General features: G+C 46.0%; 1 protein-coding gene across 1 annotated transcript in view; it reads right to left on the reverse strand.

Moving 5' to 3' along the window:
- LOC144098334 (NAD(P) transhydrogenase, mitochondrial-like) overlaps positions 1 to 27300 on the reverse strand; it is a 57482-nt gene that overhangs the window by 12762 nt on the left and 17420 nt on the right. The window contains exons 6-12 of the mRNA XM_077630897.1: positions 22264 to 22468; positions 17968 to 18201; positions 16376 to 16465; positions 11730 to 11999; positions 6737 to 6982; positions 3953 to 4198; positions 3496 to 3684 (exon numbers count right to left, since the gene is read on the reverse strand). Coding sequence (XP_077487023.1) covers positions 3496 to 3684; positions 3953 to 4198; positions 6737 to 6982; positions 11730 to 11999; positions 16376 to 16465; positions 17968 to 18201; positions 22264 to 22468 — 1480 coding nt within the window. The remainder of the gene's footprint in view (positions 1 to 3495; positions 3685 to 3952; positions 4199 to 6736; positions 6983 to 11729; positions 12000 to 16375; positions 16466 to 17967; positions 18202 to 22263; positions 22469 to 27300) is intronic.

Raw genomic sequence — 27300 nt, forward strand, 5'->3', positions numbered from 1 at the left:
TTTGTTTTGGGAGGGTTAAGAGTGCTTTATGGTGTAAGAAATATGTGTGCATGGGCTTCAGCATCCGAACGAGCAGCACGTTTGCATGTGGTGGCCCGCGAACGCCTGTCCTCTGTTTGACCAGCCACACATTTGCAGCTCTGGCCTACCCGCATATGTGCAGGATTCAGATCATGATGCTCCACCTCGGCTGCATTTATGACCGTCGTGCAAAGTGATGCAACTGATATGCCACGTCAAAACTGGCAGCTTGACCACAATTGCTGCAGCTGCTACTGTGCAGGACGCTGCACCATGCTGTCATTTCAGGATGTTATTTGCCACAATATTGTTGCGACCATGCACTTCACCTAATAACAATAAAATTAAGGCAACGTGCGAGGCACCAGCTATGTGCATGGGATGGTCATGTGATTGTGGATGCTGAATGGTCCTAATAGTGACTACCACTACTAATGCATGGAGGCATGGAACCCTCAATTTAAAGGGACACTGAGGACAACTTTATCCAATCTTTGTTCTTCGTAAAAATCAATTCTATGGATCTTTCTGGGCGTGTTGATGTTTGTATGGTAGCAAAAAACTCATTCATTTCTGAGAAAATTGCATTAAGAAATTTTCCCTTCACTAAATTAAAAACTGTGACATCAAAACCGAAAAGGGCTCCATGATCCCCTTTTCAAAAGGAATAGCGGTGTAGCCTAGCCTCTGGTATCCATGCCCCAAAAACAGTTTTGACGCATCAACAGTTTACTTGCGAAATCAGCAGATGATGGCGACACCTATATTTAATTTTTTGCCCTCTTCCGGCTTATAAAATCACATTTTTAGCAACAGTATCGCCTCTGTCGTTAGAATGTGGCAATCATGATACCAGACGTCTTCAATTTGTCCTCAGTGTCGCTAAGAGAAGCAGCCACAAGGTGAGTGCAGAAACATGAGCATGTGTGAACAACTGAGCAAATACATAAGTGCTGCTATGGTGTGAGGTAACATCAGCCTTGCAATAAAGACATTGTTCACTCCAGACATTTCTGCAAACTGTCCACAAACTAGAGGAGCTAATAAGGTGGTTTTATGGGGGTTTAACGTCCCAAAGCGACTCAGGCTATGAGGGACGTGGAGCTAATAAGAGGATGCGACAGACGTACAGTACTGTTGTATATCATCACCAGACCTTACGTACAATATGATGCATATCTGTCTTTTTCAGTGTTTTTAAAAAAATGCAGCAGGTCTGCAGCCTAAACGTCATAGCGACCGTGCTCCCATGGCATCATCTTTTCAAAAATTGCATTGCAATAGGAGTACTCTAAGCAGCCTTCTAAGCTGGTTGCTTTGTTTAAGTTGGCTTCCTGCTCCCGAAGGCCAAATAGCTCCATAGTTCCCCGTACTTCACTGCGAGATTATTTCTAATTTTGATTCACTGTATTTACTCGCGTAATGAACCCACTCGCATAATAACACCCCCCCCCTTCCCTTAATGTCACTGAGAATTACTTTTTTTCTTTTAACCGTTAGGTTCCTCGGTATCGTGGTGTCTGCATCGCAGACCTTGGCAGTGCGCCAAGATGCTGCATGCCACTGATAACTTATCATGGCCTCTTTATCTTTTGACGGGTGCTCCTGCGGGATTGGCATGCATGGCAGAGCACCAACTTGGCAGAGCACCAAAATGCTGTGCGCCCTTAATGGGAGCGCAGGTGGCGGCGCCTTGCTCGGCGTGCTGCAGCGCGCCAGGCAGTTCTAGTGTATGCTTACAAAGCTGACTGGCATTCAAGCATCGGAAAGGAGTGCAGCAGTTTGAACCAGAACACTAGCATAGATCCTTCACACTGAAATGATATAGAAAGCAGGTCCTTCAGACCTGCAAGCAATCTGGTGTGCTCAAGATCAGGAGCAAAAATGTCTAACCCCTAACTCACACCACAGCTAACACTTAAACATTCGCACTACATATCATAACCATTTTGCAAGTTTTTCTTTAACCTCGCGTAAAGAACATGCACCTGACCTACAGGGACCGGCGTTCAGTAAGTTCGCTTTATCTTTCCGCGACTGGCCATCGCTGTCACTATCACAAAATCATTGGACCGCGCCATGAAAACGGCAAAACACATTTTGAAGCAAACAGTGATGAACACCGATGATATGAATACGGCTGACTGCGTGTTTTATTCACGGTGGATGGATGGGTGGGCGAGCAGAAGTATATGAAATTTCGACTGGCAAAAAACACCCGTTGAAACTTTTTTCCCCGCGTAATGAACCCTCCCCCCAAATTGGTGTCAACTTTTCTGGAAAAAAAGTGGGTTCAATATTCAAGTAAATATGGTAAGTACCTATTCTTCCCTGTAAGTGCTAAGCTGAACATGTGCCATAAGACGCAGACAGTTTTTGAAGACATGGAGACCCACAGAATAATAAAGCATGAAGAAAAATCAGAAAGAAATGTTGGACCTACGCCTGCAAAATTTCCTCAGTACGTTCATAGGGAACACCGAAACCTAAGAAATATGTTTTGATTACAGCCCCCAACCTATTTTTCGGACTTGGTGGGACCTGGAAAATGGTCCGAATAATCGAACAGTCCAAAAAATCCGTGAACTTGAAATAAAAAAAAAAGCTAAAGCATTATACTGTCCCTATTATACTTGAAGCACTCCCACGATACTTACCTAAGCCCTAACCACATTCTCTGCCCCCAACAATGTGACGCCGTATTGCATCAAATGGCTGCGCAGCAGCAAACGCTTCACACAACTTGTGCCTGAACTACCCGTCCATCGAAGATGCTACTGGCAGCTAATTACCAAACTTCGGTGGGAGTTTCATGACCATTAAGAGTATTGAAAGACTCTGGTGATGCCATAGAGATTGTTTTTCCGACCTAACATAGATGCCAGCAGCCATCTGTGCCACCATGGCTTTAACAGGAGTCAATCGGACGGACTGGCTTGGACAGACTTGGCTATTTGTCATTAACTAGAATGGCAACAGTTCACTGTTGCCGTTCTAGTCAATGACATGATCTTTGTTGCCACTGGGGTGGCCTACAAAGAACAGTGCACAATCCACTGAAAATGGGACAGTAGCAGCATCCACTATGGTTTAGGCGGTGTTGTCTGTGGTGCGAGAAAGTGGGGGGGACGTGTGGGGGGGGCACGACTCTGGTTGAACTACAATCTAATATCACTAGCAATGAAACATGAGAAACAGTGATGTTCACGATTTTTCAAGGTGGTTTTTCCCAGCAAAGTGATCTTCCTAAGTTCACAGATTTTTCTTGGACTGCTTGATTGTTCGGAAAGTTTTCCAGGGTCCCGCCAAGTTCGAAAAATTGGTCAGTGATTTTACGCTTCCCAATCACCATGCTTTCCTAACAGATACACAAAAGCTGAACAACAAGCTATCAGCAGCCTGCCGCTAAGCAGTGGCTGCATCGAGCTGAGTGTGCTGAGAGCACAAGACGAGTTCTGCTGAGATGAAGTGCACCTCCGATAGCTGAGGTGAGCGTGAACCCCATGAGTGTAGAGAGGGCGGCCGTGGTTCCGAGGCACCCCAGGCCAGCAGTGAGGCTGTCATCCATGAAGTAGTAGGCCATAGCTCCAATGTTGGCCGCCAGAAGAGCACTGTTGAGAGCATGACGACCGGGTAGCAGAAGAGGTGCTGAGTTCAGGAGCCCTGCATATGGTTGAGTCACAAGGAAGGATGTTTAACAGTGGGAATTATGGAGCAAGAAGGGATATGGGCCTTGGGACCCGAAAAATCATGAAGCATATGAGTTTTCTTCTGGAATGGTACCTTCTAAATCTGTAGCTACTGCCTGCTCAGTTTTGCCAAGTTTTACTTTTCTTATGAGATAACAACACAGAAGTCAATCTATATTACAGCTGTGTAAGATGAACAGGAGTTTTCCGCAAGCAACCAGCGACCATATTTTGGTACATACCCTGGAGTTTGCCATAAGCAACCAGCGACCCACTGAAGGTGACACCACCAATGTAGGTGCCTAGAAAGAGAGCAGTCTTGATGACGTTTGCCGCCTCGTCTGTAGCAAAGGTGGGGTAGTCCACCATGTACGTTGCCAAGCACGTCAGCACGGCAGCCAGCCCGACCAGGCTGTGGAATGCCGCCACCAGCTGTGGGAGGTCGGTGATCTCAATTTTCTTGGCCACAAGCAGTCCAATGCCTGCACCTGTTGTCGGCAACAGGGAGAGGTAATGGTTAAGTTGGGGCTGGTGCCAGCTAGCACAAGTTACTAGTTCAAACAGCCACAATTCTTGAAAACAACGAAAAGAAACAGCTGACACAACCAATATATAATACCCTCTTCTCACACTCACTCACACACACAAACATGCATGCACGCACACGCACACAAAAAAGGTTATCCATAGGGGTTGGACTTTTCAGTTTTATTTTTTGAAAACTCTGCTAACTTTTTTTTGTGTTTATTTCCGAAAGGGGGGGGGGATTATTATTTTTTTACGAATGAATTAACGATATTTTTCAGAAATATTATGTGGTATTCCTGTGCGGCCAAAGTCACTTAGTGTTGAGCTCCTCATTTTTGTCAGTCTGAACATTCAATTTAGCAGCAATTACTGCACAAATGGCTGTTAATTACTGGTAAAGCCCTTATGACACTGCATAATTGCAGGAAGAAATGGTATCACCAATAAAAAAAAAAGTAGCTGAAATTGAACGATAGAACTGTTGAACAAAAATGCAAATGAAAGTTAAGTTCTAGAGGGTGGGCTGCAATGTTATCACTGGGCTGCTGAGCAAGAGTGGAACATCATGCAGTCTGCAAGTTAACGACGATGATCCAACTGCCGCCGCTTAACCAGTGCAGTAGCTAAAACATGACATTTTTTCGTGACACTTGAGCGTGGTTTCGAGTGTGCTTACATGCAATGGAGAAACATGCTGACCAGGTACTGCCCTAGCTGGGTGAAGACAGTGAACAACACTACTATATTAGACAGGCCTCTGAGTATGTAGATGAGCATAAGGTAGAGTGATACCGCAAAATGCACAACTCAGCATGTCTCAGCCGTGTCACGCGGAAAGCGGTCAGTCAGAGCGAAAGCTATCTCCGTTTTCAACACCTCCGCGACAACTGAAATGCGAGCAGGATTGTTACTGCAAGTTTACAACCTACACTGCTGCTTCCATGGTGCTCTCAACGCATGCCACAGGCATGAATGCATGCTGACTGCAATCCTACATGCCACTGTTGGCGAGTGCGAGATAAAAGTGCAAACCTTGGTGCAAACACTTTCCGCATCACCACCAGTCACTGGTGCAGCGCGGTGAAGCCTGCCACCTGCCATCTAAACGGGCACAGTTTGATGGTGGGGAGTTCGATATTTTCATTTCATGGCCAACCGTGCTCATTTCATTTCATTAACTTAAAGACTCATGAGGGGTATTACATAAGGGATGGGTACATATATTTTGGTAAGCAAGTGTTAACACAACGAAACATGATTGGTAACATTATTGGCAAATTTGGATGAGCACGTGATGGCAGCGATGTCGTTGGGTAGGTAGATATATAAAGTAGAAATTGCATGCGTTTGTCAAAAATATTTACGAAGAGTTCAATATTGGCAATAATTTGTAACATCCTCATTCTTTATACTGAGGTTTGACTTAGCCACTGAACTACTCGTCCATGCTTGGGCCATCATCCTCACTAATGCTGCCGTTGTCATCACTGCTGTGGTCCCACAGCACGTCATTCTTACGTTGTCGTACAGCGAAATCTCATACTTCAAAAACAACCACTGCACGCCATTGCCCCGCAAAATCCCCCGCTTCGTAAAAACCACAGCAAGCCGTTGTCTCGTGAAATAAGCCACTTTGCAGACAACCACAGCAAGGCATTGCCCAGAACAGCTGAAAATTTTGCCTCGCCGCAGCCACCACATCTGCATCACCCGCTTCGAGACATCGAACTCGCACCCCAAGCGTAGTTGTGGGAAGCATGACTTGGTGCCGCGCAAGTCTGGGACATGAATTGTGTCTGAAATTTAAGCGTCCAAAAAAATATGTCAGCAACTTTTATATTTAATCAGCAGCATGAAAAGATTTGCATGGCAAGGGCTTCAGACTGATGCTTAGTGCACTTTGACTTGCTGCTATTTGTACTCAGCCTAAAGCAAGTTTGAAACCATTTTCTTTATTTTGTTTTATCATTTATTCAGTTGCTGTAGTGAATTCCGCAAACGTCTTTTGCCATATTCTACTGAACTATTAAGGAATTTCCTTGTTTTTCACTACTATCTTTCAAGTCGCAAACTATTCGCTTCTAGTAGAAAATATTTGTTTCGCTTCGAAACTGTTCGAAAAAGATAACTATTCCCTTTTTATTCGTTTCAAACTGAAAATTCACTATTCACACGTGCCTAGTATTGATATGTTGAACTTTATGCCCCAAAGCTGCACTCGACCTATAAGAGATGTGCAGTAGTGGAGGGCTCCGGTTTAATTTCCACATGTAGTTTTCACATTTCGCCTCCACCAAAATATACAACAGCTGCAGCTGGGATTTATTCCCACAGCTGTGGGCTGAGTAGCCTTGGGCAGTGGGTGATGTCTACAGAAAACACAACTCCAAAGAGTCCTGTGGAAGTCAGTCTGAGGAGCCCAGTCATGGCCATTTAACTATTGTGGTGCGCAGTGATGAAATCCACAGTCTCATGTGTTGTGGAATTGGGACACCCACCTGCTCCCATGCATGCGGCCACCTGTGTGGCCAGCTCAGGCGTGAGGTCCATGGCACCCAGGGTTGCTGCAATTCCTCCCGACACCCCCACCATCCCAAGAGCATTGCCCAGTCGGCTGGTCTTCTGCGAGGAAAGGCCAGCCAGGGCACCCACACAGCACAGCGACGAGCCCAGGTACATCATCTGCTCCAGGTCGGAGCAGCCCTGGGAGAGGGCCGTACCGTACGCACCCAAGAATGCCAGCGCTGTAAAGAGGCAGAGCAAAATGATATGCAACGCAGTCAATCAGCAACCTCCTTTTAGTTAATAACTAGGCTTGTGCAAATATCCGATAGTTTAGAATATTCTGTCAAATAGTAAAGTACTTTATATTTGAGTCAATCCAAATGTTGGGTGTTCGAACTCTCAAAGCATTGGCCTCAAGCAAATAACATTTCCAGAATGCTTGCTTCCCCCAAGAGAAAAGTATACAACAGCTGTCTCTTACCAGTACACATCTACGGGGCAGAAATGTGGAGGCAAACGAAAAGGTTTCAGCTCAAGTTAAGGGCAACGCAGCGAGCTATGGAAAGAAAAAAAGAAAAATGATAGCTGTAACGTTAAGAGACCGGAAGCGGGCAGAGTGCGTGAGAGAACAAACGCCGGTTAATGACATCCTAGTCGAAATCAAGAGGAAGAAATGAGCTTGGGCAGGGCATGTAATGTGAAGGCAAGATAACCGCTGGTCCTTAAGGGTAACGGAGTAGATTCCAAGAGAAGGAAAGCGTAGCAGGGGGCGGCAGAAGGTTAGGTGGGCGGACGAGATAAAGAAGTTTGCGGGGATACGGGTGACCGCAGCTGGCAAAGAACAGGGTTAATTGGAGATAGATTGGAGAGGCCTTTCTTTGCCCTGCAGAGGGTGTAGTCAGGCTGATGCTCAACTTACGGACACTTCCTAGGCGTACACGTCACATGCCCGAGCATATACTGGAACTGGTCTCCGCATGCGTACAGTAGCAGACACGAGCGGGCAAAAGCGGGGCGCCCAGATCAGTACCTGCTAGGCGTCTGTACATGCGCCAGGACCAGCACCACAGAATACACCAATCTGATGATACACTGCTCCCTTGATTCCCGCTGAATGTGTCTGGTGTTGACTGCAGCTGCCACCGCCACTCTTCTACACATGAAATTCCCTAATCAAGCGCGACGGCGTCAGCACGAGAGGAAGCCAGCAAAGCCACATGGCGATGGGCCCCATTTCTGAAGCGTGACACTGGGCGGCTCTAGACGTGCAGGAGCCCAGCATCACCCAACACAATGGTCAGTTAAAACTCAAGAATACAGCAGCAAATGCCCCTCAAAGAGGCTCTTTAGCTAATGGTGTCGTCCAAGACATGGGCCTTTGTCCTCAGGCTCTTTTCAACTTCCCCCTTAACCCTTCTGCACCTCTAGCCCGAACAAAGCAAAAGCCGTGGGGAATGGACAGTTCATTGTTTGGGCTAGGGGAGCAGAGGCATTAAAGGGGGAAGTTGAAAAAGAAGCCGAGTGACGAGTAGAGAGTAGAAACATTTTTTGGTTATTCAAAATAAAGACGAAGTCTTCTGCTGCGCGGGTGGTGTCCTTATTTCAGGGCTCTAATGGCCATGGCTGTTTCTCTTGCCTGGGAAACTAGGTTACGCTGGATCGTCAGGTCAGAACTGAACAGAGCAGCCTCCCACTGATCCTTCATGCAGAGGCTGAGCACAAAGGCCTGTGTCTTGGATGACGCCACTGGCTGGAGGGCCCCCTCTGAGGGCCATTTGCCGCTGCATTCTCAAGTTGTAGCTGACTACAGAGTTAGCACTTAAAACTACCGTATTTACTCGAATCTAGGCCGATTCCAATTCTAAGCCGACCTTCTAAAGTCTGTAACCAAAAAAAAAAAAAAAAATGTTACCTTGAATGTAGGCCAAACAAAAAAAGCGAGGACAGCGTTCACAAAATGCAAACAGCATTTATTGAACCTGAACGTGCAGAGCTCATTCAACGTCGTCGTCGCTGCTAGACTTGTCGCTGTGTTCCTTGTAGTTGTCACCTTCAAACAGTGCACTATCTTGGGCACCGTCAAGCGCATTAAATATGCTGCACTTTTTAAAGGCGCGCACGATCAAAGTACCTGGAATGTCATCCCACCCGGTATGACAGCGAGGTCCGTGTTCGCTTGGGTGAGCGCAGCCTTCACGTTGTCGGTCAAGTGCCCACGGTAAGGGTCGACGACAAGGAGCGAGTTCTTTGTCAAAAGGGCTCCTGGACGTCGTTTCACACAATCTTAACCCACTCTTCGACCATCGCACCCGTCATCCACCCGTTCTCATTTGCCCGCAAAATGACATTTCTTGGGAAAGTTTCTCGAGCAGGCAGTGTCTTCCTTTTAAATATCATATAAGGACGGAGTTTATGTCCATCAGCTGTGAAGCACAGCATCACAGTTGCGCGCTGCTTCTTGTAGCCCGCATAGTGCACCTGCACCTCCTTGGCACCCTTTTCATTCACGGTGTACGCCACTGGCATATCAAAATACACAGCCGTATGGTCGGCGTTGCCGATTTGCCCAAGGTTGTAGCCTGCCACTTCTCTCTTTCGCAGCACGTAGTGCTGAAAAGCTATTAGCTTTTCTCCGAAATCGCTTGGCAGCTTCTGGGTGATTGAAGTGCGACGTCGGAGGCTGATGCCGAAGTGCTTCATGAATTTCTGAAGCCAGCCCCAGCTGGCTTTGAAATCCTTTGGCGTTAGGCCTCGCTCCCTCGAAAGTTCCCTAGCTTTCGCTTGGAGCGCTTCTGTTGTCACTGGAAGGGCAGCTGCTCTCTGCGTCCGAACAAAGTCGGCCAAACTGTCTCCACTTCGTGGTGACGGCCTTTCTTTGGTCCGCTAAATGCCATCCTCATTGCGGCGCACGCAAAAAGCTGCTGTCATTGTCCCCACCAACGACGGACGTTTTTCTCGTCGACGCCGAAGTCCCGCCCGGCTTGAAGGTTCGACAATGCCTCTGTGGCTATCACAATTTTTCACTAGAAAGCGGCACTGTAGTGGCATCTCCTGCTTGGTGCCATCACGATAACATCACACCGCACACCGACACGGCCGACATGATGCAGGTCAAAATGGCGACCTCGCTTGTGTACAGTTGGCTACCGGCACGGCTAGTAGCGGCTGCGATACTGACTTTTCTAGGTGGCGTTAGCTATGCACCATATTTAGCAGTTTCAATGAAAAACTGGCGCGTATTTTAAAATCCTCGAATCTAAGCCGACCCTTGAGTTTGAAATATGATTATTTGGAAAAACTATCGGCCTAGATTCGAATAAATACGGTAAGAGTCGTGCAGCGATGCAGTCGCATTAAGACCGCCATTCAGAGCTCTCGCAAATAGTTCCCACACCCCACAAATACGTTGGCTCTGTATGTTAGCTGACTTCCCCTTTTCCAACGGCTATTTCTGCAAAAGGTCAACGTAGGTTCAACAAAGTTGCCAAATCTTCAGTGCACTCTCTCTCTCTCTTCATGTAACGGCTTTGTGTGTGAGAATAATACAAGACTTTGAAAATGCCTATTGTGCCCAGCAGTATACGAAATGTCTGCTTCAAAATAATTCAAAGAAAATTGCTATTTGCTTCGAATTCGCTTAGAGCCAAAAGACCACTATTTGCACAAGCCTGTTAATAACAATAAAGGTAATAGTGAAATGTTTACCGCATGCATGAATTACTGTTAGAGTACTGCTTCTAATGACAGCATACACACTAAAACAAGCGCATAATTGTTGCCATCAACATCAGCTCGAATGCGCCCACTGCAGTGCTCAGACTTCTCCCAACATTCCCCAAATGACCATATCCTACGTTAGCTGCCAGCTGCCCTATCCAGGTAATCTTCCTAAACTTGCTTCCCCCACCGTTTTTGCACCCCCCTCTCTTGATTTATGCTAGAATACCAACTCATGCTTGGTCTCTATTCAAAATCGCACTCATATTTTTTTTCGCAAGGTTACCCCTATCATATTCCGTCGACGACCTATTCTGGAAAACGTTTAAAAAGATTACTAACTTACTACCAATATGCCTAGTAGTTTTGTGCACGTTTTGATGCTCCTCATGACTAAATCTCACTGCGTGTCATGTGCACATGTGTGCCATGTACACACGTGATTGGTGGCAACCACTTTAATGAGCTCAGCGTAGGATGGCTGTACTGCCTTCAGCATATCGGTGATGAATGCACGGGTTCAGGCAAAGTCTAGACACGAAAGCGAACCCGTCACTGTGAGAACTGCGCTGCACCAGCAGTACGAAGGGCCCAGGACCGCCCTTCGCCAGTAGGGTAAGGAAGTGGCACAGAGAACGTTCTCCCACATCTCATCCGGCTTCGGAGTTTCCCCTTGCCCTAGTGCGGGCGAACATTTGCTCATAACTTTGCTGGTGAGTCGGATGATCTCGATTCCTTAGTGTATTTTGTTGCTAACTGGTGTTATTGCTGTTGCAGCAATAAATACCTGTCTGTGTCAGCCAGAGTGTCGTTCTTTCGTTTTCCTCAGAGCAAGGCACGCCGTGGTCTGCGTGCGGTCGGTAGCGTATGCGATCACGGGGTGGGGTCTGGCGGTTTTGAACTGTGTCAGCCGCGATTAAACGGAAGAACGCATTTATCCCTCTATTAAAACCATACACAGTGTGAAGTTATGTGTAAGGTGTGTGTACCCTATATGAAGATGGCAGAGAATCACTTCCTTGAAACGTTCCTTGTGTGTGCAAGACTTCCATACCTGGCATTCCCCTAAAAATGCTTTTAACAAGTGCAATTACTTACTTCATTGTTCTATACGGACTGCCATTTTTTTCTTACTTTACGATGCATTAAGTTCGTGCAATCTTTAAAGGATACATTCATCTACTTTCTTCATTTCATTGCCACCAAGCAATTTCTAGGAGCAGAGTTCAAAAACCACACCAGACCCATTTGACCAAAGCAGGTGCTTACCAGGTATGGCATACAAATAGTTGTGTTCCTTGGGGTCAGTGGGTAGACGGAACATGTCCAGCATGCGTTGCGTAACAAGGAAGCCGCCAAAGATGTTGATGGTTGAGATGAAGGCTGCACCGGCAGCCAACGATTGTGGCACTGTGCCCGGCATGACACCACCACCCATAAGCAGCAGACCGCCCACCGCCGTGATTCCGGAGACGGCGTTTGTTACAGACATCAGTGGCGAGTGGAGAGCGGGGGTCACACCCCACACAGTGTGGTAACCTGCAGAGTAAAAGAAGCGGCTAAGTCAAGTTGTTCACCTTCTTCATCGTTTTCTGGTTCACCCAATTCAGTGAAGGTAGGGATGGTAGACAAAAACTATTTTAGGACCATCAGAACAGTAAATTAACAGAACAGAATGAACACTCTATTGCACCCAGGGACAGATGGAAGGGTAGGGGGAGGGATGGTGGTGACCCCCCAGGCGAGAAATGTTACTTAGGAAAACTATGCTGATCCCAATTTTTTTTAATGAAAAAGTGCAAGAAATACATGGCTCACATAGGACCGCCCCACCTCACCAACCCCTTTCTGGAGTGACCCATAATTCCATCCCTGGTTGTCCCAACCAGGGCAGATCGACAGAAGGCAGTAGGATGAAGTGCTCAGTACTATTTGCTTTATCCAATGAAAGGTTATTAAACGAAATAAAAATAAGAGCATGGTAACAGGCAGAGCCAAATATTCAGGACACAACACATACGGAGGAGTCTCATTATCCAATATGTCTCACCATTATGTCGCTGGAATGGGAAATTTTCATGCACACTGATTATCATTTCACTCCCATCGTCACAATTTTTCTCCAATTCCCCATGAGCGCATGACAAGAAAGCTAGGGACCATAAAAATATCTAGAAAATGAAATTCCTCCAACAAAAACTGCAAAAAAGTTCCTCCAACAAAAACTGCCACTCTTGCAAAAACTGCTTTAACTTCTAATTGCCACTAAGGTGGAGGAAGGGTTCAGTAGATTTAGGCACATTTTGAAATTTCACGACTCTATATCTTTCCACCTGTTGTGCACACAAACAAAGGGCAACAACCAATTTCGTGACCTCGGCATTCAATGGCTGTACAGCTCAGACCATTTATAACATAACCGCTTATAATGTGGCCCCGCATTGTATGCGGCATTTTGTGGCAATCGCTTTGCCTCTCATAGAGTTCAATGTATTGGCGTACTGCTTAATACGCGGCAGCGCGTAACTGAAGACCGAATATGGTGTGGCTTCTGAGAAGACTGGCGGCGCGCGTGAGGAGTGTGCTTCCCAGATTGCGCAAGAAGGGGGCAACAAGCGAGGCAGGCAGTGTTGTCAGCGTGGTTCAAAGCGAGGCAGAAAGAAGGAGAGGATAGAAAAAAAAATAGAAGTCCCAAAGCGGGCGTTTTTCCTCTCACTCTCCAATGTGCCTCCCTTGGGCACACTGATTGGACAAAACTTGAAAGCACGTGATGGCACGGCCAGGCGAGCATGCTGGAGCGGCTGACGCAGCAAGCGCTGCTCGTACCACGCGCGCGTGTGGCAGCGTCTTCAGTTCCGAAGGCGTCAGCTCCTCCAAAAGCCAGGAAATGGAAAGCTGTCGAAACCTAGCAGAGCATTATGAGGGACGTCGAGAGCGGTTTGAAAAAGGCTGTGGTGGAAAAAAAGTATGGTGTCGCCGACGTTACTGTATCCGCCATTTGGAAGAACAGCGACAAGTTGCGACAACAGCTGTAGGAAGACTCCGCGTCGCTTGCAAGGAAGCGGATTCATGGGTCAAAGTACGAAGATGTTGCCGCTTTCTTTGAACGGTTCCGCGAGGTCCGGGCCCAGAGCGTTCCTGTGAGTGGCTTGATATTGCAAGCCAAGGCCAGGTGCCTTGCAAACATTTTGGGGCATGATGGTTTAACTCATTGAACGGTTATATTCACCGTTTCAAGGACCGACATGAGATAAGCTTGTCGTCGCCGACCTCGACGGCGTTGCGTGTGAAGTAGCCGCCTCAGATGAAGACATCGTGGCAGCGGTGCGCGGACGCGATGAGCCTCTATTCGAGAATGAGCTGAATGAAGTGAGTGAAAGTGCAGCACAAGTTTCGTGCAAAGACCCGCTTGACTGTTGCAAGAAACTGCGCTCAGAGAAACCTCAGCGAGCAAGCTCTCAAGTGCTTCACTGTTTTTGAAGATGAAGTCATTAGCAACGCAGGTCAGTTGCAGCGCCAGACGATGCTTCGACAAACAGATCAAATAAACTTCATGTTGCCAGTGATTGCAGTGTTGTGCATTTGATACGTTGTCAGGTGCACTTTGAAAGGTAGGCTGGCCATTCTGAAAATGCGAATGCATGGAAAAACTACGTTTTGGTTACAGTGCAGTACCGCTTATAATGCGGATCTTCCTGACTCCCGCGGTATGTGTTATAAGCAGTCTATGCTGTATTACTATCCACACGTCACGGATGAACACACAGGTTAGAACGATGTCCAGATGCAAAGGCAAACCCACAGCTGTGGGAACTGCACTGCGCCCACCATACGGAGGACTCGGAACGAAGAAGTGAAGATGGTGATAGAAATTTAAAAAACAGTATTGTTTTAACATAGTTAAACCAAGTAGATGTACGAAAGCATATGCTTAGCCTGACTGGCTCATGTTTTGCTTTGCTGGGTTGTCTGCACATCTGGCAACGATATTAGGCTCAGATTAAGCCCTGATCGAAGTTAAGCTGATCTGATCTGTTTGCGCCGCAGATGAAAGTTGATGAAATGACGATGCACAATGCACAGCACAGACAGGAGTGTGTTGCAGTTCAACACGAGGCATGATCGGCTGCGGCGATAGCATAGTGCTCTCGTGCAATGGCCAGCGAACCTGATCTGTTCACGCTGCCGTGGGTTCGAATCCCAGTAGTGGCAATATTTATTTGTTGACTCAATCAAGGTCAAGGCTTCAGCGATGGCCCACCTTTTGCAGGTTTGGTCGTGAAGTAGACCTTTATCTCAAACAACTGAGAAACGGCTGAAAAAAGTGCTGAGTCAGCGTTGCCTTTCATAATTAGGCCTAGCAACTAGAGCCAGTGCTGGTCTCAGAACTGGTGGCTAATGTATGTACCCTGCGGTGGCCTGTGTATAATGAAAGGCGTTTTGCCTGCCATCACATTGGCAGTTTTGACAGTACTGCGATAGCACATTAAAGCTGAGTGCTTCTCGCTTTGAAAAGCACCACAATTTTCTTCTGCTCGCAACCTATATGGAGCTGTACACCTCCCACGAACTTCGCTGCTGCCTATGTGCGTATTCAGGATGAAAGGACTCAACTTCCACAGATGAATTCCAAAAACTGCGATTACTATTCAAGTTTGCGCAGTGAATGACATCCGAGAAAGGTACAAGCTTGCAACCACGCATGCGCAATGTGCCGAACCGCGGAGAATAACAGCCACGGACAAAACACTTGGGATAGATCGAGTTCCGTGACCTATAACAAGTGTTCAAGTCTGTGCGGTGTACGACGCCCAAGACTCGTCCGAACTGAATACCACGCGGGCGTAACGTGCTGACTCATGAAGAATATCAGCCCCCGCCATTTATGAGGCTTCTTTTAACCTGAATTTCGTTTTCTTTGATCAAGCTTTCTATCTTCCTTGCAGTTTTAATTAGCGCGGTTCCACTGTACACATTGTATGGCGGCTTGGGCAATGGTGGCAAGTGCAAACGAGGTTAGAAAAATCGAGCAATCAGATGCGGTGCATCCGAGATTTCAGGCACTCTTATACACTGACTCTATGGGCCATGTCGCGGTGTCGCGAAAAAGTCTGAATGATCAAGCATGTCTGAAAAATCAGGGGTCCGAATTTTCGGTCGTCGACTGTATATGACACATTGGCTATTGGCTGCAGGTGCAAATGAGGTCCGAAAAATAAAGCAATCTGTTGTGATGCACCCATAATTTCAGGCACTTTTACACACTGGCTCTATGGGGCCTGCCTTGGTAGCACGAAAGTCATATTAATCAAGTGTGTTTGGAAAATCTGGCGGCCCAATTTTCGGCTGGCGCCTGTACCATGAAAATCAATGTGAAGCTGAAATTAAAACTAAACATGATGTCCCAAAGGCCAAACTGCTTGGCAGAATGATATTTGCAGCTACTCCACTTTCATGCCTTTCCCTTCAGTACCAAAAAGGTTGTTATTATCATGTGCAGCTGTTCAAAGGAAGCAGTGAAGTCTGTTATTATTAATGTCTCAAGAAGAAACCAGCAGGGTACATTCGGACAAGGCATACATAAAGGAATCAAAACTGATGCACTGAAATCACCGAGATGCACATGCAGGCTAAAAACCATCAAGCTTACATTAAGCCTGCAGTCACTTTCAACACAGTTTTCCTGAGCACTACACTTGTAACACTGTTTGGGCCAAACTTAACAGATTCAGTGTGAACCAAAATGAACAACACATGCCTGTCTCTGATGTGGCATGCATACATAACACAGCTGTTACCTCGTAAGCTTAAATTCTTAACCTGCAAGCTCTTAATTCTTAGCCCTTAAGCTTTAGCTTAACCTCTTAAGGCACTCCTGTATAGCTAGTGAAATGAAATATTGGCGGGTGACCTACCAACAATCCCTGACAAGCCAAATATGGTGGTCATAGTAGTGAAGGCAGGGTTTGGCGAGACAACCCCAAGGCCGACGATGCTGCCAAGGCCTGTCAACAACAGAGAAAGTGAAGTACACACTAATGTTACAACTTTGCACAAGGAAAATACATGATTCCGTTTAAACCTGAACAGCCACAGCAAAATAAATAAGAACAAAACATCATGACATTCTGTAGTACTAAATTCAGAGCTAAGCAGTCCACCCCATGAATGATTAAGTCTAAACAAGTGACATCCAACAAAATGCAAAGTTCATTCATAAAGTTAGGTCTGACAAGGCTAGAAAACTAAAATGAACATGTAGTATTATTTTGTTCAATTACACCTAAAGCCCTGAATTTTCTGCAATGGAAAATTTTAAACTCTGCGAATGAATTCAAACAGAGAATCTGCAATACTCTGTGGAAAGAGAACACATATATGACAAATACATGTTTACTCTGGACATGCCTCATATACTCAAAGTATGCTTTGACCAAAATCAAAAATGGCAGTTAGAATTCCAGATAAGGTAGTGCTTGGTATCCTCTTCACTACAAGAAAAGAATGTCCCCACAGAAACTGAACGACCTTTTTGGTGAAGACCCAGTGCACAATCTGGCGCCTGTTATGGTAATCATGCCTGCAACTGGGACGCAGTTGTACAAAAGTTTGGTACCTCGCCGTTGCTCATGCATTTTCATTCCTGAATGGCCCAATACCACAACCAGAGGAAAACCCCCAAAGTGGATGCAGGGCGTTACTTGAAACAAAATGTTTCTTTTGTTGCCATTATTAACATTGCTTTTGAAAGGCACCAGTGTTGCGACTTTTCCCTGAGAAGGGTGTGGACACATCCCCAAAGTCACCACAGTTGACAGGGTTGATTGCTAGAGCACATAGCAGAACTTTGCTCGCTAGAGATCCTAGCTTTCAAGTGAATTCAGACGAATACGCATTTGCACGAATATAATCCGAGTTGTTTAAAATCGTCTGTTTCAGAATGCACTTCGCACTTTATATTCGGTTTTTGCTGCTCTTCGGATAACCACAGCGAGCTCAACCACCAGGCTCGTGAGCTGAGAGAAGACAACTTCTCCACTAACTTGGGACATCGATGAGATAGAAAAAGGGATGAACAAGAAGCAGAGGTGCGGTGGCTGCTGCTACATGAAAGACTGCATGCATTAAACGCTTGAGAGGCTTTGCGGAGCTCATTTCATAGCACGCACTTCTGAAGTGTTGCCTTTCAAATAATGTTGATGACAGCGTGTTTCACGCATATCCCTCGGCCATGGTTCTCGTAAAGTTTCTGTTCGTTTTATATTCGTGGAAATACAGCAAAATGATCACATTTAGTTCTGCCATTCCTACTGATGTCCGCACCAAAAATAACATTAAGAAGGGAATGCGGCTGCTAATACACAGTTCCGCGAAAAATGCTCAAATCCTCTATTTTTGTGGAATCGTAGGAAGTGAGGGGCATTAATCATGGCTGCATCTACTTTTAGTACGCTATGGAACAAAATATGCAAAGTAAAAACCAAATCAAAAATAAATTTGGGCCGACCTGCAGTGTAGAGAAGTGACTTCTTGAGCGTCTCCTTGAAATAGTCTGGAACCTGGGCTTCTTGTTTTGTGGCAACAGACGGTTTGGCTTCGGTCACGACTGGCTTGGGAGGAGGTGGAGGTGTTGCTGATACCTTGGGTGGAGGCGGGGGCCATAGAAGTTTCCCCTCATGAAGCACTATGGAACCCCGGACCACTTCGTCATTGAGGTCGATATAGAAGTGGTCTTTTGAGCCTGCGTGTTGTAACAACAACAAAGAAGTGCAGAAGTGAGTCTAGACTGATGGCACAAGTATATCACCATCACTGTAATTATCATTATCATCATCACCGCTACATCTAATGCAGGACAAAGGCCTTTCACACTGATCTTCGATTAAGCGTGTGCTGTGCCAGCTGTGGCCGCCTAACACTCACTTTCTTCCAAATCGGATCCACCCATATGACCATATGCTGCCCCATGCTACTTGTGCCTTCCCTTGGAATCCATTCCATTGCCCTAAGGGACCACTTATCACCTCTTCACATATTACATGCCCTGCCCATGACCATTTCTTCTAGTTTTCCACTACGATATCAGCTTACGCATATTTGTTTCCGGATCACCTCTGCTCTCTGCCTGCCTCTTAACAGTACCCCGATCACTTTCTTTTCCATAGCTCACTGCACTCTCCTATGATGATATGATGATGGATTTTTATGGCACAAAGGCATCTGTGGCCAAAGAGTGCCATGACACAAGGTATTTTCATTCTACTCAAGGTGGGGTCAAGGTCCAATTTCCCAAGCATTTCACCCTAAATAAGCCGAGCACCAGACCAGGGGAAGCTTGTACCCATTGTATCACAGGTGAGTACCCGGTGGCACTGGGGATCGAACCCCACACCTCTTGCATGCGAGGCGGATGCTCAGACCACTAGGCCACCGCTGCGGTGGCCTCAATTTAACCTCAAGCCTTTTCGTCGGCCTTCAAGTTCCTGCACCGTAGGCGAATACTGGCAAGATAAACCTGTCACACGTTCCCTTTGAGTGCGAGCACACCACGCAATATAAAAGCAAGATGCCTGTTTAAGTGACAGCACCAGGATGCCTCCCCACTAGTGAACTGACCAATCCGACTCTCAAGCACCCTGTTTTCTCACATTCAATGCCATCACACATGCTTTTTTTTTTAGAAGGGTTAAGTACTGACACCTCATTTTTTGGTGCAAATTTTCTTCTTTGTAGTTTAGAAGGGTGAGGGTTCGGGCTAGTGGGTAGTCAACATGAGGATCCATAGCACACACAATTGAGGGGACACAATACGAGCGCTAACTTCCACTGAATGAACTTTATTTGGCGCTGACAGCCTTATAAAGATCACGTAAGGTACAGGTATAACCTACAACAATGATTATCTTGTCAAAGTCATGATGTGTCAAAGGAAGAGATAAAAAACAAAAACCACAATCAGTGAGCAAGTTTCACACTATCGCCCACTCCTTGAGTCTAAGAAAGCTATGCCTTTCCTTGGTAATACCACCGAAGGATCACGAATACAATTTTCCAATCCCTCTTTTTCCATTGCTACAGCTTCAATTATTTCCCTTGTTTTCTGATCCCTATTTTTTCCTAATACTGAACACTCCTGGAAGTTAGGCGTGCACTTGTGATTGCGGCAGTGACGAGCCAAATTACCTGGCCCCTGATATCTAACATTTGTGTGGTGCTCGCTGAGTCGCTTATTTAGGCACCGGCCTGTCTGCCCTATATACAACTTGCCACATGAAAGCGGCAACCTGTATATAACGTTATCGGTGCAAGTTACAAAGGGGTTTCGATGACGTACAGAACAGGCCTTCCTATCCTGCTTGTCTGGACATGTGTTCTTACACATGCGGGATAATTTTTCTGGAGCTGACATGCAAATTTTAACACCAATTTTCTCTGCAATCTTTTTGAGGCTGTGGGAAATCCTGTGAATATAAGGCATTACTTCAATTTTGCAGGTACCTTCTTTATCTGTCAACCTTGCGTTTTTTCTTTGTCTGCGCATGCTTTCTATTACTGATACTACAAGGTACCTCAGGTAACCCGCTTCCTAAAGGCGATCAACCTGATTACTGAAACTTGTTGTCATTAGGCAGGTGCACGACTTATTGACTACATTAGACAGGCATGTTTTTACTACTCCTCTCTTAACCAACTTGGTATGTGCCGAGGTAAACGGTAAGAGAGCCTTACTGCCTCTAGGCTCATACATCCAACAAACACGACTCGAAGAAACTAGTTTTAAATCAAGAAACCGGATCATACCCTCAACAGGAAGCTCGTGAGTAATTGACAGTGGCTCAAGACACTTCGCAAAGGTAGACACTGTACTTTCTGCTACCTTAAGAAGGCTTCCATTGCTCTTCCGAAGAACAACCAAGTAATCATCTACAAATCGGAACTTTTTATCACAACTTTACTGTCTAGATTACTCTGGATCTTCCTATCTGCGCTCGCAAGAAACAAGTCACTAAGAGCAGGCGCTATGCACGGCCCTATACACACTCCGTTTTTTTTGCAGATAGACTTCCTCATTCCACTTAACAAAGGTTGACGAGAGGTACAAGGACACTAAATTCAAGAAACCATCAACTGAAATACCAGCCTCATTTTGAAACAATACGGCACCAGATTTATGAATACAGTCTTCCATGCATTCTAAAAGCTGCTGATGCGGCAAGGAGTAGTGATACATAAGGCATTAGTATGCATGGATTATCATGTGGTATTCACTTACAGCCGCTAAAAAATTAATAATCGAATTTCTCTGTTTTGGTTTCGGTTTCAACAGCAGAGCGGTGGCTGTGATGTCAAAGTTGCGTACAGGTCACGCGAGGCATGTAAAAACTGCAATATAATCACGGCTTCATCGTTTAAATTTGCTACAATGCCAAAGCCGGCCCACATTAATAGTTGGAATGACAATGAATGAAGAAGCAGCGATTATATTGAGATTTTTCCATGCCTTGTGTGGCCTACACACAACTTTGATGGCACAGAGCTGTTGATGCTGCAGCATGAGAGAAAAATTCGATTATGAATTATTAAAGGGACTATGCAATAAATTAATTGAGATTACGTGAAGCAGATGAGAGATAGGCATTTCATCACTCGTCACCCCAACGCAAGAATTTTTAAGCTGGCATCAATAACAACGCAGATATAGACAATTAAAAATTACGCTCTTCCTCTCCCCCCTCAACTCGTACACGAGGGGCACCAGACAAAATAAATAAAGAAAACAGCTCTGGGACTGGGTCCTGCCCATGAATACGCCATCCACTGATGTTCCTTTTGCAACTTCCGGTTGTCGCTCCTAGTACCCAAGCAGCAGCGTTGGCGGCGTGATTGCGGCGCGCGTCGGGTTTCTTTGCTTGTCGTCTGTTGTTGTTGTAGTAATGGCCCTGGACCTCGAGGCGCGAATGCTCGCTCTTACGGCCGAGATGGGCATCGAGCTCTATGCGTTCACGCCGTACCGGCTGAACGCCAGCGACGACAGTAGCGACTCGGCGAGCCACTGCGAGTGGCTCTGGAACTCCCGACAGAAGGAGGCGGGAGAGGAAAATTGAAACCATATGCGCGAAGGCAATGCCCTGGCTCGCGCTTGACCGAAAGGGTCACGCGGCGGCACGAGCAGACGATTTTCACAGCTACCGGAAGTGTGCCCGTGACGTCGTGGCTGCCATCGCTTCAACAAATGACAGCGTGTGGCGACCTGGTGACGTCATGGGTACAGTGACGTCTTTTTTCACAATTTTAGTTTCAAAATCGGTCACTACGAGCACACCAATCGGCCCACGAATTTTAAAAAACACGGTTTTTAAAAATTCATAATGAACTGCTGGCTCAGTTCCGAAGACTCATACTTGGTGTGAATGCTTCTTAGGATCATTTGTAAGCATTGAAAACATTTACAAGCGGCTTTTTATTCATTGCATAGTCCCTTTAAGCTGTCGCAGGTGAATACCACTTGGTGACCCATTTATAGTTAAGCATCACTGCAAAAGGAGAAAACATGGCACCAAAATTTGGTGTCTATACTCCTTTAAGTGCAAAAGTAAAACCATACGAATACCCATTTCTTTTCTTTCTGGGGCGTACACAAGGATCAGGACCATGTTATAATCATACAGACACATACAGTAAACTGCCATTTGCTCTACCTTCAGGTGTCAGCATTGGCTTTCATCAGCAGGGTCAGTTGACAACCAACACATGCTCAGTGACTATGTATGCTTGCAAAGCAAAACTGGGAAAGAGAACTCACCAATGGACAGAAGAAACTTGGAGATGTTGTTGGCATACAAAGTTGAGGATTGTGTTGGCATACGGCTTGGAAGGTCCGTGTAGCCAATGTGGATGACACCTTTGTGCACATGTAGTTCTCCAGGCCTGGTGGTTTCAACATTGCCGCCGCTTTCTGCCGCCAAGTCCACAATAACTGAGCCAGGTTTCATGGTTTCCACCATTTCCTAGAGGACATGTTTAGTTATCAGGAAGAACAGCAGCATATGGCAGCAGCTCTTAAACGAGAATTCGTAGACCCTTGTGGTTTTGCAAAGAAATTCCTCAAGATCTTTAAGAGGCCTTGAAGCTGCCATAAATTTCCTGAATGGGTGAAAGACTCAATGAAACTGCATGTGCCTATTCAAGTACCAATATGCATGAACAAAATCCTGCATACTCATGACTTGAGAAAGTCAAGAGGAATTATTTGCAAGTTCAGTGCTCAATGTCACTGTAAACACATGTTGAAACAGTATGAACAATGAACTGGTGCAAAATTTTCTTGTTATTCTTTTGTGTGTCTGCCTATGAAACAAGCCTGATTCGTGGTTGAGTAGTTGCATGACATATCTATGTTGCTGTAAAAGTAGATTTACTCTCATTTCCTTGGATCGCTTGGTCCCATTCACACTATTTTAGTGTCACCCAACACATTCATAGATTAGAATCAGTGGCAAACGGCATTCATCGTGGAATACCTCACCCAGAAAAAAATGGCAGTGACTGCTTGGGAAACTCCTGAACTACCATGCATCTGGCCATAAAAAAAAGAAAAAGCGTCAAATCCACTCAATATTTTTTCCTTCCTTCAGAAAGCAATTTAAGGATTACTGTCTCAAGTGGTCGTTAAACACCATTGGTATTCTGCTGCTGAGAAGACAGAGGCAGTGGTTAATGAAAATTTAGCAAGCATTGTTTGAGAACAAAAACGTGTAAAAAAAGCAACAATCTAGTTGCCCCAATGTTACGGGTACGATTAATCAGCATATCATTGTTCGAAATATGAGACAGAGGTATGAACAATCATGTTCTCAGTTCAGCTAAAGACCTAGAGAATGACCTCAAATTTAGATAGTGCATCACAGCCTAAAAGCAAAAAGTTCCAAGAAGTTCCAAGCAATTCCAAGCTTTACAGCTCAAGCACTGCACATCTTCCCTCATTAGAAACGGTTTTGCAGGCTCAAGTTGTCCGTGCACAAATGAAGTTTTTCCTTCTGTCTAATGAAGCATTGCTTTGTTCTGCCTAAGCCTGCCTGTGAAACTACCACACTTTCTCTTCTTGCCGCAGAGTGTGAAAAGTTCTCCAAGGAAGGCCCCTTATCAAACATACAGTATCCAATAAAAGTGAAGGCAGCTAAGAACGTTGTTGATTAGGTTCTCAATTAATCAACTGGAAGTTGTTCACTACTTCAGGGAAGAACCATAGTCTGTCAACTTCTCTTGCTTCAAGCAAAGCTGACCAATATTTTTCTCAAAAGCACCTAGTTGCTCCACGTGGTCAAGTGGAAAGATTCTAGAGAAAACGAAGTCCCAAAGGGACTGAACTATCCGCAGTGCCTCCTGTGAGTACACAGCTTGGAGAGGCTGACCTATAGTGTCATCGTCAGAGTCATCACTATCGTTCTCGCCCGCTGCTCCCACGTACACCATGATTGCCTTGTCAGTGAGGCGCTCGGATGCTTGCACTGCATCATCTGCATGCAGAAACTCATCCAGTCCAAATGTGTTGTTGAGCACAGACCACAGTTCCGGTGTCACTTCACCGGTTGGAGCTTCGCAAGCATCACTCACAGCAGCCACACATGAAAGATGCCTGCTACCCTGAAGCAGTTCACCCTGGAAGCACTACTTCGGACAGAAGTCCGAAGCTGCTCCAATTATCAATAGAACTTCCATCAGCAGGGTTTTCTTGAAATCAGGTTGCTTATCACTTCCCCGCATATATCCATGGAGAGCACTAACCTGTTCAGGACAAGGCGGCAGTACAATGCCTTGAAATTGGCAATTACGCCAGCATCCATAGGCTGCAAATTTGATGTGGTGTTAGAGGGAAGGAAGACCTCCACACTTGCAAGCTCTGGCATGAAATGATGCTCACTGCAGTTAACAAGGACCAGCGTGACCTTCCTCTTTTGTTGCCCCATGCGCTCACTGAATTTTGCAAGCCACTCCTGAAAAGCGCTCGTGTCATCCATGCCTTGCCATTGTGGCAGTAGTGTACAAAGATTCTGGCAGCACCTCGGAAGCTTTGACTTCCTGATGACAAATGCTGTGCATTTATTGCTTCCGTCCATATTTGCACATGAAAATACACACAACTTACTAGTTTTGCCACCCTTGCATGGGTCCCCTTTCAGCGCATGGGTTTCGGAAGGGAGCATTAAAAAAAAAAGCCCAGTTTCATCACCACCGTATATATCGTCATCCACATACTTTCTGAAGATATGTGCCAATGTTTCTTTTTCCTACTGTTGTCGCTCTTCCCTGTCAAGTGGAGCTCCCTTGCCGGTGATGGCTTAGCATACAACCTCATACCTATCCTTGAAGCATTGGAGCCAGCCATTACTTGGATGGAAGTCAATGTTGTGAAGAAGAAAGGCAAACTGGCTCGCCTTCGCTGCCAGCATCAGCCCACTAATAGGCAGAATCTCTGCATGGGTGCCGAGAAACCATTGGTATAAGTAGGCATGTGCAAATTCGATCATTTTTAATATTTGGTTGAAAGGTAAAGTACTCGATATACGATTCGATCCTAATGATTAGTATTCGAAATTTCGAAGTTTCGAGCCAACAATATTTCTGGAACTCCTGCTATGTGTGGTTTTGGTTCAGCATACCTCGTCTGGGATGACACGGAGGCGAGCACGCAGCAAGTCCTGACTCTGCACCGCATGCCTGCGCTCCTACGCATATGCCAGAACCGGTCTGCGCATGCTCGCGGCAACAGATGTGAGCAGGTGAAAGTGCGATGCCCAGGTCTGTACCTGCCAGCTGTTGTGGGGTTGAATTGGGGGAGATAGATACATTCTCCCCCCTTAATCACGGCTGACGCAGTTCAAAACCGCCAGACCCCACCCCGTGATCGCGTACGCTACCAAGCGCTCGTCGACCACGGCGAGCCTTGCTCTGAGGGAACACTGATTCCTCACAGTGTCTGCAGCCATTCTATCTGTAATGTGCACGCGCCGTAACCGGCACAATGGCATGCATCAATAGAGAGAGAATAGAGCAGTCTGCATCCACACACCGCCAGTGTGCATGCGCTGACTGGTCCAGACAAGGCAGGCTTGCAAACAGCTTGCCATTGCCTTGTGGTGTCGTCAAGGTGATCTGTGCTTATGCAGTGGATACCCGTGGGAGCAGATCACACTATGCTAAATCTCTCTAATCAGGAGAAAAGCCACTCCCTTGACTTCCACGGAACGAGTGCGTCTTAGCTGTCTGCAGCTGCCAAAGACATCCTTCTCCACATGAAATTTTCTAAACAAGCACAATGGCGCAAGCACGAAGGGGAGCTACCACAAGACACACTGAGATGGGTGCCAGTCTTTAACGCCTGACGCGGAGTGGCGCAGGGCATGTGGCGCATATGCCTAGCAGGTGTCATGGAGTGAATACTTAAAAGCTACAGCTGAACAAAGACGTAATCACAATTAAGAGCATTAGTGCAAGGCCCCCACATATGTGTCCACCACATGTAGGTTGGCTCCCCCCGTTTGCGACGGTCATTTTTGCAGAAAGTCAATAGAGCTTCAAGACTGGGACAAATGTTCAATGCATTCTCTCCGTTTTCCATGTAATGGCCTTGTGTGTTCGAAAAATACATTACTTTGAAAATGACTAGTGTCCCATTAAACCTTTATTTGTGAGGAAAAAGTAGTAGAAATATTGGCTTCGAAATTATTCGAAGAAAATTACTATTTGCTCCAAATTGCGTTTGAACCAAAAAAAAACACTATCTGCACAGGCCTAGATAGAAGGTTTCTTCCATTTCCTTGTAGGAGCTCTGCTAGACCCTTTTCTGCCCGTTGTTTATTGAATTAGTGCACTCTTTCTCAAGCAGCTTACTTGCGGAGCAGATGATTGTCGAAATTGTCTGTTGAGGCAGTCCATACTTAAGCACCAAGGCTGACACTTTCTGGCTGTGCTTATGGTCCTTCACTATGTAGCACTTTACCTCCAGTGATACCAGCGTACGCTTTGTTTTCACTGGCAACGTTGTCATGCATTCTTGTGGAGAATGCACTGTAGGCAGGTCTGGCATTGTTCTTTGACAAAAAAACTGAACGTCACAACCACTGTAGTCGCACCAGCGCATGTCACACGTGCACATGTGACGCGCTGAAGCTCGTAACAGTCTGTCACCACACCAAGCCTGACCAACGAAGCATGGGTACGAGGATGCAAACATACTATGGAGCATGGAAGGGGGGATGGTGGAGAATCTGAGAGCTCTCCTCTCTCTTTACATCGGTGGGAGAGGTCCATTTGCCTCGAGGGGTGGAAGGGTCTCACATGAAACGAAATGCGTTTGGCGTGCAGACTGTCACGGACACTCGCAAGCGCTTGCGTTTTCGTCAGACTCACATGCTTTTTTTTCTTTTGAAGCAAGCTCACTGTAGCCACTTTTAACTGTTATAACCGTTAACCTGGCAACGCAGAGCATATTTCATGATGCCATGGTTGTTCATTGTTATAGCTGATTTATTGCTATAACTGGTATCATTATAAGCGGGGTGGGCTTCCTTCAATGATGCACTTTCGCTGTCTTTGCAGAGCACTCTTTGCATTAAGGCCCTGTTTTGTACAATGGTTAAAAATTCTTGCTGGCTACCTAAATGCTTTGGTTTGCCTGCATTTTGTTATCTCTTGTATTGTCATTACCCTACAACTACCCCTTCCCTCACTGTAATGCCAAACAACACTAAGGTCATTATAATTGTAGCGCCCTCCTTTTGTTGTGCCTAGACCATGGCCAAAGCGTGCCTGCGTGAGAAAGAAAATAAAGACGGCCCGG

The sequence above is a fragment of the Amblyomma americanum genome, chromosome 7 (assembly GCF_052857255.1).
Source record: "Amblyomma americanum isolate KBUSLIRL-KWMA chromosome 7, ASM5285725v1, whole genome shotgun sequence".
Taxonomy (NCBI): domain Eukaryota; kingdom Metazoa; phylum Arthropoda; class Arachnida; order Ixodida; family Ixodidae; genus Amblyomma; species Amblyomma americanum.